Source organism: Ambystoma mexicanum, chromosome 1p, assembly GCF_040938575.1.
Source record: "Ambystoma mexicanum isolate Mex_15411 chromosome 1p, UKY_AmexF1_1, whole genome shotgun sequence".
Classification (NCBI taxonomy): domain Eukaryota; kingdom Metazoa; phylum Chordata; class Amphibia; order Caudata; family Ambystomatidae; genus Ambystoma; species Ambystoma mexicanum.
This window is the reverse complement of record NC_090921.1, coordinates 107,417,617-107,430,901: the sequence shown is the minus strand read 5'-3', so window position 1 is coordinate 107,430,901 and position 13,285 is coordinate 107,417,617. Positions and strand designations below refer to the sequence as shown.

At 43.9% G+C, this 13,285-nt stretch overlaps 1 protein-coding gene across 1 annotated transcript in view; it reads right to left on the bottom strand.

The window, feature by feature from the left end:
- Positions 1-13,285, bottom strand: part of CD68 (CD68 molecule) — a 149,305-nt gene that overhangs the window by 71,580 nt on the left and 64,440 nt on the right. Inside the window, exon 2 of the mRNA XM_069644405.1 lies at positions 10,835-11,418. Within this exon, the coding sequence (XP_069500506.1) occupies positions 10,835-11,418 (584 nt within the window). The remainder of the gene's footprint in view (positions 1-10,834; positions 11,419-13,285) is intronic.

Sequence of the window (13,285 nt, the reverse complement as noted above, 5' to 3'; positions counted from 1 at the left end):
GTACATATGCAGTGCCCCTACAGCTCTGCTCCTTAAAGGTCCTTAAAGGGCGACTGGAACTTCTTGGCATCTCCAGTGAATGGGAGAAAACACTGGTACTGAACTGTTTACTATAGGGCACAACTGACTCCACTCTCCTGGTCAATATGAGCAAACTCTTTTCTATCTGTGAAGGCCAATTACTCATACTATCAAAAGATAAGCCCAAACAGTCAAAGGCATCCAAGCAATCAATGACAATGCCTTCGATCCCCGACCATGGGGATGATAAACCAGAACCTTGAATTAGGATGTGTGTCTCTTCAAACCTTTTTCTACATAAGCGTCACTAAACACAGACTTCTGTCGTTGAAGCCTGCTGGTTTTTCTTTTTTTTAAAATTAGGACTGCGTCATCTGCAAAGAGCAAAATCGCTGACATGCGTCCATCAGAGAAGGGAAACACTTATTAAACATTCATGTGCAATGAAAATGACAAGGGTGCTAGCACGCATCACCACCATACACCTTTACTGATATTAAATGTTTGGGGGCATCAGCCCTCTTCTCGCCATCTTACAAACCATAGTTGTATGAATATAGTGTCATAATATTCAATAAAAGGCAGATCGGTATTGGCCTTTGTTCTACTGTTGTGCTATGCAAAACGCAGTCTGATGATAGAGAATGACCAGGTGAAGTGGTTGCGTCTTGAGGAGGACAAGTTTGCAAAGAAGCATCAATAACCTAAATGACTACGGTATCGCCACAACTGGTCTACCATTGAAATTCCTTTTCCAAAACCAATTTGATGGTGAGATAACAATTCGACCTAAGACTACATAAGCAAATATTTTGCCAAAGGAATCTAACAAAGATATGGGTCAATAATTAGTAGGATTTGTCCTGGGACCTTTTTTTGTACATTGACATAATGACAGCTCCCTGCCAGCTGCACGGCACAAGTCCAACTGAACTAGCTCATTGAACAAATTCAATATTAAAAGGAATCAAGATTGCTGGATTATCCCTAAACAGGTCAGCTGGGATGAGACCCTGCCCAGGTGTTTGGTGGACCTCTGAAACAGCACAGCTGCTAGTTCCTCTTTTATGCTGACAGTGGTGATGGAGCTGTGTTTAATGAACCACATGTTAGCAAAATATTGGATTGTTCCATGTCATCAATTACTCAATAAAGTGATTGAAAAGGATCAGAGAATTGGTCTTTTTGGGGTGGTATTCCCAGAGGCGATAGTATTATTAGTCCAACCTTTGCTCATAACCTGCCTAAAAGTGAGCTGATAACCCTGGGAGGCGGCCTTCTTAAAGACTGGCCAATGTTTCGAACAATATTCCTTCTATTTTCTCATTATCGGGTACTTATAGGGTTTCCTTTCATTAGCTACTCCCAGCCTATCACACTGCGCAACCGGTTTCAGCTCCTCCTGTAGGTCCGTCTTAGCCAACCTTCAGTCTTTATGAAGAGTACATTTTCCATTATGGGTCTTCTTACCCAAAGCCAATGCAGGCTGGTTAATATATGGTGTTATCATTACATTAGTGGGGTTAATAGATCAAGCAAGGGTAAAATGATATCAAACAAAGCTGAAATAGCTTTGCTTCTATCCACTTGGGACCTTGGGAGTCTTTTACTGTTGGGGGGCAGGTCGGATGTTAGCACTATAGGTTATAGATGATATATTTGTTCCTAATGATCCTGGGAGATATAGCAATAGCACCAGGATATCATGATCACTTTCCAATCATTTCTCAGCAGCAACTATTTTGTAGATAACACAAAGACCTCAATTCAACCAATGTATGATCAATATATTATGACTGTCTACATTGTGCTTTGATAGTTGGTCGTGCAGGGTTAACCCTTTGAATCTGCCATTACAAGCTCTCTGGCCCAACGACTCTCTAGCAATGCTAGACTTTTTGCACAACGCTATGCCCTCCAAGAGCAATGTACCAAAAGAGATGGGATCCCCCACGTTGTGTCCTCAACCTCTATTAGGCTATGAAATACAGACAATGCTTCAAATTGAACATTGAGGACTCCCGATACCTATACTACCAAAATAGTTTCAAAGATGACATTGATATCACTTTCAAATAATAGAGCAAGCATCCTTTGCAGTTGCTCTAAAGCTTTTAATTGGCCCCTTGAATCAACATTTACTTGGCATAATGGTGTAGCAAATGGAAATTGGATCTCCAATATTAAAATGTCTGATGTAGAAGCATCTAGAATTATACATAGGACATTTAGGGCTACTGAAACCCAAATCATAACTCCCCCACTTGTTCGCCCTCTATCGGCCCTTATCCCAGAGCTAAAACTTTCAGAAAACCTCTCTGTGCTACAGCAAACACTAGTAAACCTGGCCTTTCCTGCAATCAGCAACAGTTAGCTGTAGACTTAGTGTGAAGAAAATGCTTTCCCTCTTCCCTGCAGATGTTGTGGGTGAGGGTGCCCATAGCACAACTGTATGAATATACCTAGCCAGTGATAGACCAACTTGTCTGGTGGCTAGGTATATTGTCAGTGGCAAAGCTAGGGAAAGAAGGGTGTGGTCACCTCCCTGGGAGTCCTCCGGCAGGTCTCGGTGCACCCCTGAGCTACATGCTCTGCTGGCACTTGCAGAACAAATTGCTTGCAGAAGGAGCTGCTAAGTGGCACTGCAGCATACTGATGCTGTTCGCTGGAGCCAGTGTGTTGCCACTTCTAAGCAAGCAAACTTGGGCGGTGCCCGTGCCATCCTTCCCAAGTGTTCTTTTCCTCTTCCTGTAGCCTATGATAGTGAATCCCTCTGCTTCTGTACTCCGCCATACCAGGGAGATCTTGAAAACAGAAACATCAGATTATAAAGGTAAAGTATTTGTGTGCCTATGTGCCTGTGTGTTTGGAATGTTATGAAATGTGTTGGTTTTTGTGTGTGCAAGATTTTGAATGTGTGTGTGTGGTGAGTGAATGGGTTTGTGAGCATGTGTGCGTATGATTATGTTTCTGTGAGTGTGTGTATGTGTAATGGAGGCATTTGTTTTTGTTTGGTGGAGGAAGAAAGCACACTAGAATCTGAAATCATACAGTGGCAATGTTGGTATATATTGTGGGTGCCCCATCGAAGAGATTTACTGCATAATTGATTATTGTTGGCATATATTGTGGTTAATACTGGCAATACTGCATACATTGGTGATGCAGCATCATGAAAATGATTTACAATGACAGTGCTGGCATATTTGTGGGTGCAGCTTCATGAAAGTGATTAACAGTAGTAATGCTGGCATATTAGGTGGGTGCAGCATCAAGAAACTGATTTACAGTGGAAATGGCATCATATATTGAAGGGATAGAATCATGAAGAATATTTACAATGACAACACTTGCATACATTATAGACACAATATCATGAAAGTGGCAATGTTGGCATTTACTGCTAGCAAGACATCATCAAACAATGTGGATGCTGTCATATATTCTGGGCCCTGCATCAAAAAAGTGATTTTCAGTGGATATGATGGCAGAAATTGTGGGTGCCGCATCATGAATGTGATTTACAATGGGAATGCAAGCATATTTTGTGGGTGCAGCTTCATGAAAGTGATTTGCAGTGGCAATGCTGGCACATTGTGTGGGTGCAGCAGCATGAAACTCATTTACAGTGGAAATGTTGGCATATACTGTGGGGATAGAATCATGAAATTTATTTACAATGGAAACATCGGCATACATTGATGATACAACTTAATTAAAGTGATTTAGATTATTTACAATGGAAACATCAGCATACATTGATGATACAACTTAATTAAAGTGATTTACAGTGATAACGTGGCCTTCATTGGTCACAAGATATCATCAAACGGTGTGGATGCTGCCTTATATTGTTGGTGCTGTCTCATAAAAATAATTTTCAGTGGCTATGCTGGCATATATTGTGGGTGCAGCTTCATGAAAGTGATTTACAGTGGGTATACCAGCATATATTGTGGGCTTGATTAAATGGATTTAAAGTGGGAATGCTGCTACATATTGTGTGTGAAGCATCATGAAAGTGATATACTATGGCAATCATGGTATATATTGAGGATACATGCATCATTAAAATGTTGTTAAATGATCCTGGGTACTGTTGAAGACCTGGTGTCTGTTTTTTTTCTTCATGTGGCACCCCAGAGAGACAACTGTAAATGATATGACTTTTTATCAGGTTTTAAAGGGTATAACCTAAATAACCTATTATTTATAAACTTTTCTCAGTGGGGGGAGAACCTCCCTGACCCCGCCCACTTTATTTTGGGCTGCCTCACTATGCTTGGTCGCTCATGCTTATGCAGGAAGCTATTTATATTTATACCCCTTGTCTGAAAATATTGACCAGCCTCCACTGACCTTGAATCATTCAGAATATGTGGCCCCTCATGTGCCACCTACATTGGTCCAAAACATCTGCAGAGCCAAAGGAAGCACATCCCTGTTTTAGGGAAGCAAATAAGGAAGAAGGCGTGTTAGAGGCACAGAAGGCATAAGAGGTCTGAATGAAATAGCGATAGTAGAATACTGAGAGGTCAGGGGGAGAGGCCATAATGGCACTGAGTTGATAATGGCAATCAGTGGGAACAGTGTGAATACAGTTCAAGTAGAGGTTCATCATTATTATTATTATTATTATTATTATTATTATGGCATTTATTGAGCATGGACCTAGCTTCGGGAAGCAACAAAGCACTTTATAATCACAAGGTGAAGAAAACTGTGAGGGAAGCTGAAAAAAAGGGAGCAGGGAGCTAATAGGGGAGGGCAAAGGTGGTCAATTGGCAGCAAAGGATCTTCAAGAAACTGGGGGAGGAAACAGTGAGGAGCAGATCACAGAGTCTCAGGTAGATTGAGGAGTGTGTGGACTGCAATATATTGATGCGCAGGTGAAAAACCTGATGAGCCAACTACATTGTGCACTAGTGCATAGCTTGCATAGGCAGGCTGGGGTTTAGTAGCTAATAGAGGCATGTATTGAGTGCTTGCAGACCTGCAGTATAAAGCATTATGGCGGCTAGATGGCCAGTCTTGTAATACCGTGACACTAACTAGCAGAATGCAGGGCCTGTAGAGCTTGCCCCATGATGCCCTAGCTGGTGATGGTCCATGCTTTATAAGAATTCATACGATAACTAGGGGTTCATCGCAATGCATGTATTTGGCTTTTTCAAAAGCATTCTGCTTTCGCAAGAGTTGCTTTGCCGTTCATGGTAAACAGGTACTCATTTGCACGAGAAAAAATGCATTACCCAAGCAGTTCCGATAGGAGACATTCCAGAGATTTTGCAGCTGTGCCCCGAAATGGGAGGGGGAAGGAGTGATTTGCATCGGTACAGAGTGGGTTTTTCCACCAGCAAACATGTTTGCACTGAAGGAAGATTCTGGAACTTTGCGTCACTCTGATTGACAGGCCTACCTGATAAATCTTTGCACATACGTTGATCGTGGAGTACTCTGCCATGGATGAGCATCGTGCACTCTCTTGCCCAGACTTCAATTTGCCCCTAAGCGGCATTCTTTACTTGTCACGTACCCACTGAAGGGCTGACCGGAGTAGGAGGGCGCAGGGAGTGCGGTCCAGACCCGAGTGGCCTGTGCAGTACCTGACCAGAGGGGTGCCAACCAGAGAGAGACAAGTCGGTCCTTAAGCTGAGCTGGTTCCTAGATGTTGGCTAAAAAGAAACTTGAGACTGTGCTCCAAGTATCTAAGTATCTGTTATTTCTGATTTGTAACTTGCATTCTTCCCATCTTTCTGAATGGCTGCTTTTGTTTTGTATTATCTACTCATTGTTAAATAAAAGCTAAGTTCATGTATTTCACTTATGGTCTCTCTGGCAGGAGTTCATGGCCGTATCACAAGAATCGAGCTTGAGCGGGGTTTGGTGCAGGTGTGTGCACATTTGTTTTGGGCTAGTTCCAAGGTACCTCAGCACACACCCTCACAATACATGAGTCTAGGTGGTAAGAGGAGCCATTCCTTTAAGAGGAAAGTCTTGAGCTCTTTTCTGAACTGCAGACTCAATGGGTTGGGGCATGTCTGATGTTGGTGGGCAGGAAGTTCCAGAGACTTGTAGTGTAGACAGAGAAGGCTTAACTTCTGGTTTCACAATCTTTTCAGGTCACTTGGTAATATATATATATATTGTTTTTCTCGTGTAGACACTGGTCCCAATGAAATATATTTGTATATCAGAATAACTGTGCTGCTGCGTATGTTGTGCGGCCCATACATCTTTTTGACGTCATGTTCTGAGTTCTTTCATGTATTTATATATTTATATATATATTCCTGCTTTGGCAGACAAGGTTGTTTAGCCTCAGCAGATCTAGATTGGCCTTGGATGAGTGCCAATTAAATGCTTATTTAGTGTCAAATAGCTTACCTCTGGTTGGCTATTCTCTTGATATAAACAATCGTAAAATCTTTTTCTTTTTCATAGGATTAATAATGCTACTCACATTCCAGGATATCACCCGAATGCCCTGTTTTGTGTTGAATATATTGCCTATAGAAATGAAAAGAACATGTACGCTATGATTGGAATGGAATGGCATGCACTTGTATTTGTGTTGCATAATGACGGAGGCACAAAGAAAATCGAAACATAAAGGAAGAAGGGTAGGAAACCTCAAAACCCTCTTGTGCTAACGTCATTCTCTGTGACCTTCACGCCATCGAACCTCACATATCGCTGACTTAGTTAGAATGGTCTTGACATTTTTCTTCTTGGCCAGTGCCTTGGCTTCTTTGAAGGAATATCTTTTTTCCATCACTTGCTTGGGGTAGTCAAGAAACACAGAAACAGGGTTGCCACCATACAGCACTCCCTTTTCCCTTGCAGCCTGTAAGATCCCTTCTTTTGTGCTTACTTTGGTGAAGACCAACACTACCTGATGTGACCTGCCCTGTTCAGGTCTCCTCATTCTATAGGCAAAATCCACATCAGAGAGAGCTAGTATCCCTGTACCCTACAGCTTCATCATAGCTCTAGTAATATGGTTAGGAATACCAGATGCAAGATCACTGTGTTTCTCAGGCCCATCAGGGGTAGGTTATAGCAGCAGGTCTTCAAATCCAGATTTGTGACTCTGCTTCTCATGCTTGACAGTTCACCCTTTAATTCATTATATGCTCTGAAACTGCCATCTGTTTAGATCTCAAGCTTCCAGTCTCCTTTTCAACCATAGTAATCTGGCCCTCCGGGCGGTTAACCTTCTGAGATAGATCACAAGGTCATTTTTATATCACCCAAATCTTGTGCCACCTTTAGCCACAAAGTGGATATGGTTTTAGGGCCAGGCTCTTCGCCTGTTTCTTGAGAGGTTTGCTTAGGATTTTTCGGGGTCGGGTTCTCTGCAACCTCAATTTTCTTCTTAGTATTCATTATCCTTAAAGTAAATCCTTAGTAGAGGAGCAGGAGCTGCCTGCTTAGGCTGCTTCTCCGTTGATCAATCTTTCAGAATCAACATATACATTTTAGTTCCCGCTGAGGGACAATCAGATTGTTACAAACTATCTGATTGGCCCTCGCTGGGTCCTTACCAGACCCACAAAGACTTAACTGCTGTGGCCGCGTTCCTCGCTGATCGTTCCCAATGTGCGAGTGGCCGCCATGTCAGTGGGAGAAGGGAGCATGTGTAGTCCTATCGCCCCGTTTCATGGTGGCCATTTTGTTTGTGTACTATTTTCCCCTATGTTTTTAATAGCCACCATGGAAAGGGAGAAGTGACTACTGGTAGTTCCTTCTCCCCGATACCTGGCACCATTTTATTTGCATTTTTTTCTTGGTTTGAGAAACGGGTTCAACACCATTTCTCCACTCCAGAAAAATTGCTATTAGTACCCCGATGCAATGTGCCAGGGTACTAATAGCAATAGAACCCTCAGAGGGGCAGCATTATCAGTTGATTAATGCCCCTGGGTCTATGTTAAAGCCCACAAGGCTACGTTAAAACTCTTGCTTCGCTCGGGGGCAGTACCCGTACGTTAATGCCCCCTCCTTGAGTTGTATTGCTTTAGTAAAAATAAAGTTACAGGGTTTTAAATAGCATTATTTCAAATTGCATTGTGGAAGGCTTAATATGCAGAGAAAAGGGGGAATCCTCCTGCAATTTGACCACAAAAAAGCCACACTCTGGTTCAGAGCCCCCCAGTTATCTCATGTCAGAGTGTAAATTCTGTCATTTGTAATATTGGACATACTTCAAGTGAAAAGCAAAACTACAGCTACAAGAATGCAAATGAATGAGGGGACTAGGCGAGCTATTCAAATCCTTGCATAAGAACATAAGAGAGCTGGTTATCACTACTGCAGAAGTACACGCGATGACACAAAAACACCGAAACTACCCACGCCATGGTGAATGGGTGTGTGTGGAGGGAACGCGCGTAATACATTGAGCTAATCGGGCGTCAGCTCCTGCCCCCCAAATGTGAGCTGAGGGGCGGGGCTGAATCCCGAGTAGCTCAATGGCGTCCATAATTTTCTGTGCGTCAGAGAGGGAAGAGAAATTTATTTGCACAAATGCAGTAACTCTTTAAGCTGCTAGTTTCAAGAACGGCTACCCTCACCTCTCAGCCTAACAAACATGGACATATCGGCCCCCTCCCCACGGATGTGTGCAAACATTAGATGTACTTTCACATCTCGGGGGAAGGGGCTGATGTGCACACTTGCTTCTTGCTAGGCAGAGACGTGAGGAAAGCCTTTTTCTGAAACTAGCAGTGCATACTAGCTCATTGTGTATGTATGCATGTGTGCAAGGAGTGTGTATGCAATGCATGTGTGAGTGAGTGTGTATGAATGAGTGTATGATGTAAGGGGGGCTGGGTGTGCATGTAAATGAGAGAGTGTGATATGATATGATATGATTGTTTATTTATATAGCGCCTATACACCATGTGTTTCAAAGCGCTTCAAGGCAAGGGAGGGAACAAGGGAAAATAAAACCACATTCTCACAGGCCATGAACAGTAAGGATGTGAAATTAACTATCGCACTCGGCCTGACGACATTTCAGATAGTGCAAGAGCTAAGACATAGATAAGGAAGGGAGGGGGAGAGTGGGGAGGAAATGGAAACAGACAGGCGACTACTGTACTAGGCCTGACGACATTTCTGGTAGAGCCAGAGAAAAACAAAAGGTGAGGGAGAGGGGTGCAAAAAGGGAGGGGAGGAACAAAACAAGCGACTATCATAATAGGCCTGACGACATTTCAGATAGTGCTGGAGGGATGGTGGGGAGGAAAAAAACAGTAATGGGAGGGTGGAGGAAACAGACGAGGTTGCTATCATATTAGGTCCAGGGACAATTCTGATAGAGTAAGTGCATAGAAGAAAGTAAGGGGAGGAGATAGGAAAAGGGAGAAGGGAAAGGAGGAGAGAAAAGAGAGTAAGCAGTCAAAAAGAGTAGAGAATGAAGAGTGGAGAGCGAATACAATTGCAGAAGTCAGTAGTAACACATAAGGTTGCAAGCCAGGATACAAGATGAAGATGGGAACAGCATGATTCAGGGTCACCATGAGTACATGATGCAAAGGAAGTCGAGCATGAGTGTTGCGAAAGAGTGACGCACCGTGAATGAATGAAGTCCATACAAGTCAAATCCAGCATTGGCCACAAGACAGTGATGGTGAACGAAGGCACCAGCTGGGCGGGGCTTGCTAAGTGGTGAAAAAGAGCAGCAGGCAGGGAGGTACCAGGTGGGCGGGGCTTAGGCCAGGTGACCTAGATCCACTTGCACCTGCTCCCCATCTACAAAGGAAAAGAAGCTGGAGGGCTCCTTAGGTAGGGAAACAGAGCGGCATGCAGGAAAGCACCAGGTGGGCGTGGCTTGCAAAGTGGTGAAAAAGAGCGGGACGCAGGAAGGAACGAGGTGGGCAGGGCTTGCTAAATGGTGAAAAAGAGCGGCAAGCAGAAAGGCACCAGTTGGGCGGGGCTTGCTAAGTGGTGAAAAAGAGCGGCAGGCAGGAAGGCACCAGGTGGGCGGGACTTAGGCCAGGTGACCTAGATTCACTTGCACCTGCTCCCCATCTCTAAATGGGATCTTTAAATGAGTGAATGTGTAATTGTGGGTGCGCCTTTGTGTAATGCGGGACTGCTACCATTTGATACTTGGGCCCCATACCAAACAACCCTTGTGGTAGAACAGAGTGGGCAGAGCAAGTTTGCCACGCCCCTCTTCTAAAGTGGCGCCTCCCATCACCAGTTAGCCTCCCCCCCGAAATGTAGGTTTCCTTGTGCCCCTCGTTAAGGGAACATATATTGTGGATTTTAGACAAGTTACTTATTAATGTAATTACTAATGTAATTATTCTTCTTTGTCTTTTTTATCTATTATTCATCTAATATTTTTTTATTTTTTTATGTGTAAAGTTTATATTTAAACTGTATCACATTAATAAAAAATATTTAAAAAATTGTGGATGTTTAGGATAGTGGAGTGCAGGAAAGGGGTGGGGGTGTGTGGGACGGGAGTTTGGGGCTTGTCCCCCATATAAACATGCAGTGAAAAACGCAGTTAAATGGCCACCACGACGGGGTGCAACAGATCCAAAAACACACCATGTGTGCACGGTCCCACTCACACACAATGGCAGTGTTGTGCACACACTACTTTAGAGGTGCACCGCACTGCTCCGTAAACAACTGCGTGCACACAATTTCCAAAGCATGCTAAACCCATTGCTAAACATTCAAAAAGACACACACAATAACACACATATAATACACATCCATATTCCCACATCTTCACTATTACTTAGCTAAGTTCCACATACTCAGAAATATTCACTCAGCGGTTTCTCACCTGCCGTCCGCCTGTGATGTTGTATTGAATCAAGAGCTTCAGTCCCATTTTGGCTCGCAGGCAGATCTCAGAGCCATTCTTCACTGTGTAATCCCCTACAACAACATCTGGATTGATGGTGGGCACCAGCGTGGTGCTCGGAGCGACTGTATGGTTTGTTGTGTGAGTCGCAGTTGTATTATCAGTTGTATAAGTGGCTGTTGTGTGTGGTGCAGATGTGTGATTGGATGTTGTGTATGGTTTCGAGGTATAATTTGCAGTTGTGTAGTTGGCAGTAGTGTGTGCTGTTGTGTGATTGGCTGTTGTGTATGGTGCAGAGGTATGGTTGGTTGTGTGAGGTGCAGAGGTGTGATTGGCTGTTGTGTGATTGGTTGTGTGAGGTGCAGATGTATGATTGGCAGTTGTGTGTGGTGCAGAGGTATGATTGGCTGTTGTGTGATTGGCAGTAGTGTGTGCTGTTGTGTGATTTGTATGCGGAGGTGTGGTTGGCCGTGTTGTTGTTTGAGGAGTTGTTGTGCGATGTGTTGTAGTTGTGGTTTTCTTGTGTGGCGGGCAACATTCATTATCCTGAGCAGAGCTGGCCACTGGGAAATGGAGAGAAAAAAGAAGGGATTAGAAAGAACCAGATTAGTTGAAGTAATATACTCCTTATTTAAATAAGATTGGTAACATCATAAGCAAAGACATGAGAGCTATGGCACACAAAGCTGTCCTTCTTATGACCTTTCAACGAGTCCTCCCCTTAGTGTCACTGCATATGATATCAATGGCAACATTAGTTGTGGGCAAAGGTTCAAGATTAACCAATTGCCTAGTGTTCCTATAACATGCTTCCGCCACCTTGGAGCAAGCAGCCACGTCAGAGAAATGAAATGATGGAGGAAACTTGATAAAGCACTGCCGCTCAAACTATGCAGACGCAATCTACCCCGCAATCCTCATATAAGGGGAGTCCTTTCAAGAGATCGGAAGATCACTTTCCTCATGAAGAGTTCTTATTCTGGCATTGTTTCAGATTGGTCGAACCACCCAGCCATTCCACTCTCAGTAACATACTCCATAGCAACCCACAAACGCCAACTGAACGCCAACCAGTCACCCTCTCCTTCTAGTATTTATAGACACACAAAACTAAGACAAGTGTTAAAACCCCACTCAAAAGCCTCCTAGTACACTCAATCACTTTATAGAAACACATTAGAAATCCAGAAAAACAGCAGCAAAAAAAAAGTCAAAAGATAGACACCAACAACTAAACGACCACTGCAAAAAAGCCCAGATTGGAGCAGCGAAATCCAGACACTACCAACAAATCTTCAAGCAAGCGACCAACAAAGGAACATCATTGCATCCATCAGTAAAGCAGGAGTTTAACAACTCATGCTTTCATAATAGAATACCATCATTGCACACTGTTTCCAGCCTTTCTATAACCAAAATATGTTATTGTAAGATACAAATTCATCAAAATATTACTCCAAAGGAAAAAACACTAAAGAGAAGATGATCTATAAAGACTGATAGATATTTAGTAATAGAGTTTGGGAAGTCACTTGGATGGATGAGTTGAAGGAATTCTAGTAGGCTGTTTATATGTCAACCTAAAACACAAATAATGAAATGCTCAGGATCATCGTCTCCAGCAAATGGACTTTATAACCGGTGGCCCCTTCAGCAGCCCATAGTAAAAGTGGTCTTAAAACAGTCTTCTTACAATATATGTAAGACCTGATTCTTCCTATACCATGATAGTTGGGGATGACAGAAGGAGTCTTAACAAAGCCTTAAAAATTAATGGCACCCTAATTCACTAGAATATAGGGCACCCCACGACTACCAGCATGTTGTAAGGCTTAATTGGGACAGAAACAGAATGACCCCCAAATGTAAGGATAACACGCAGAATTCCCCCGGTCAATCCCTGCAGCTCGTCTCTCCCCCGGAGAGTGGGGGAGCCTGTGGGCTGGCGCCCTGCAGGGCATGGAGAAACTAAGGGTGGAGAGAGGCTGCGAGGACCGGACGTCACCGGCGGAGGTGAATGTAGATCCAAAGAGGAGGACCCCTGTGGTGGACGGCCGCTGCAGATAAGGTATGCAGCGAGGAAGGGCGGAGCAGAGGAGGAGCCCCATAGAGAGCCAGATCAGCTGATCCAGGGGGAACAACTGACGGTGGAGTGGGTGCAGGGGGCAGTGTGGAGAACCTGTAAGCTTCCCCCAGGAGAGCCACAAGATCTCCCCCGACCCGACTCCCCCCATCCCTGAGTGTGAGCCGGAACAGCCACTGAGACACATATGACATTGCCTGAAGGCTTGGTGTACCTCAAAAATGCCACACCACGTGTTAAACCCAGACGAGATATATGGACTTGGGCCACACACTGGGCCCAGTCCTGTGCTGAGGGAACCTTCTCCGTCGGCCAGGCCTGCTGGGACATCAAAACACCACAGAGAC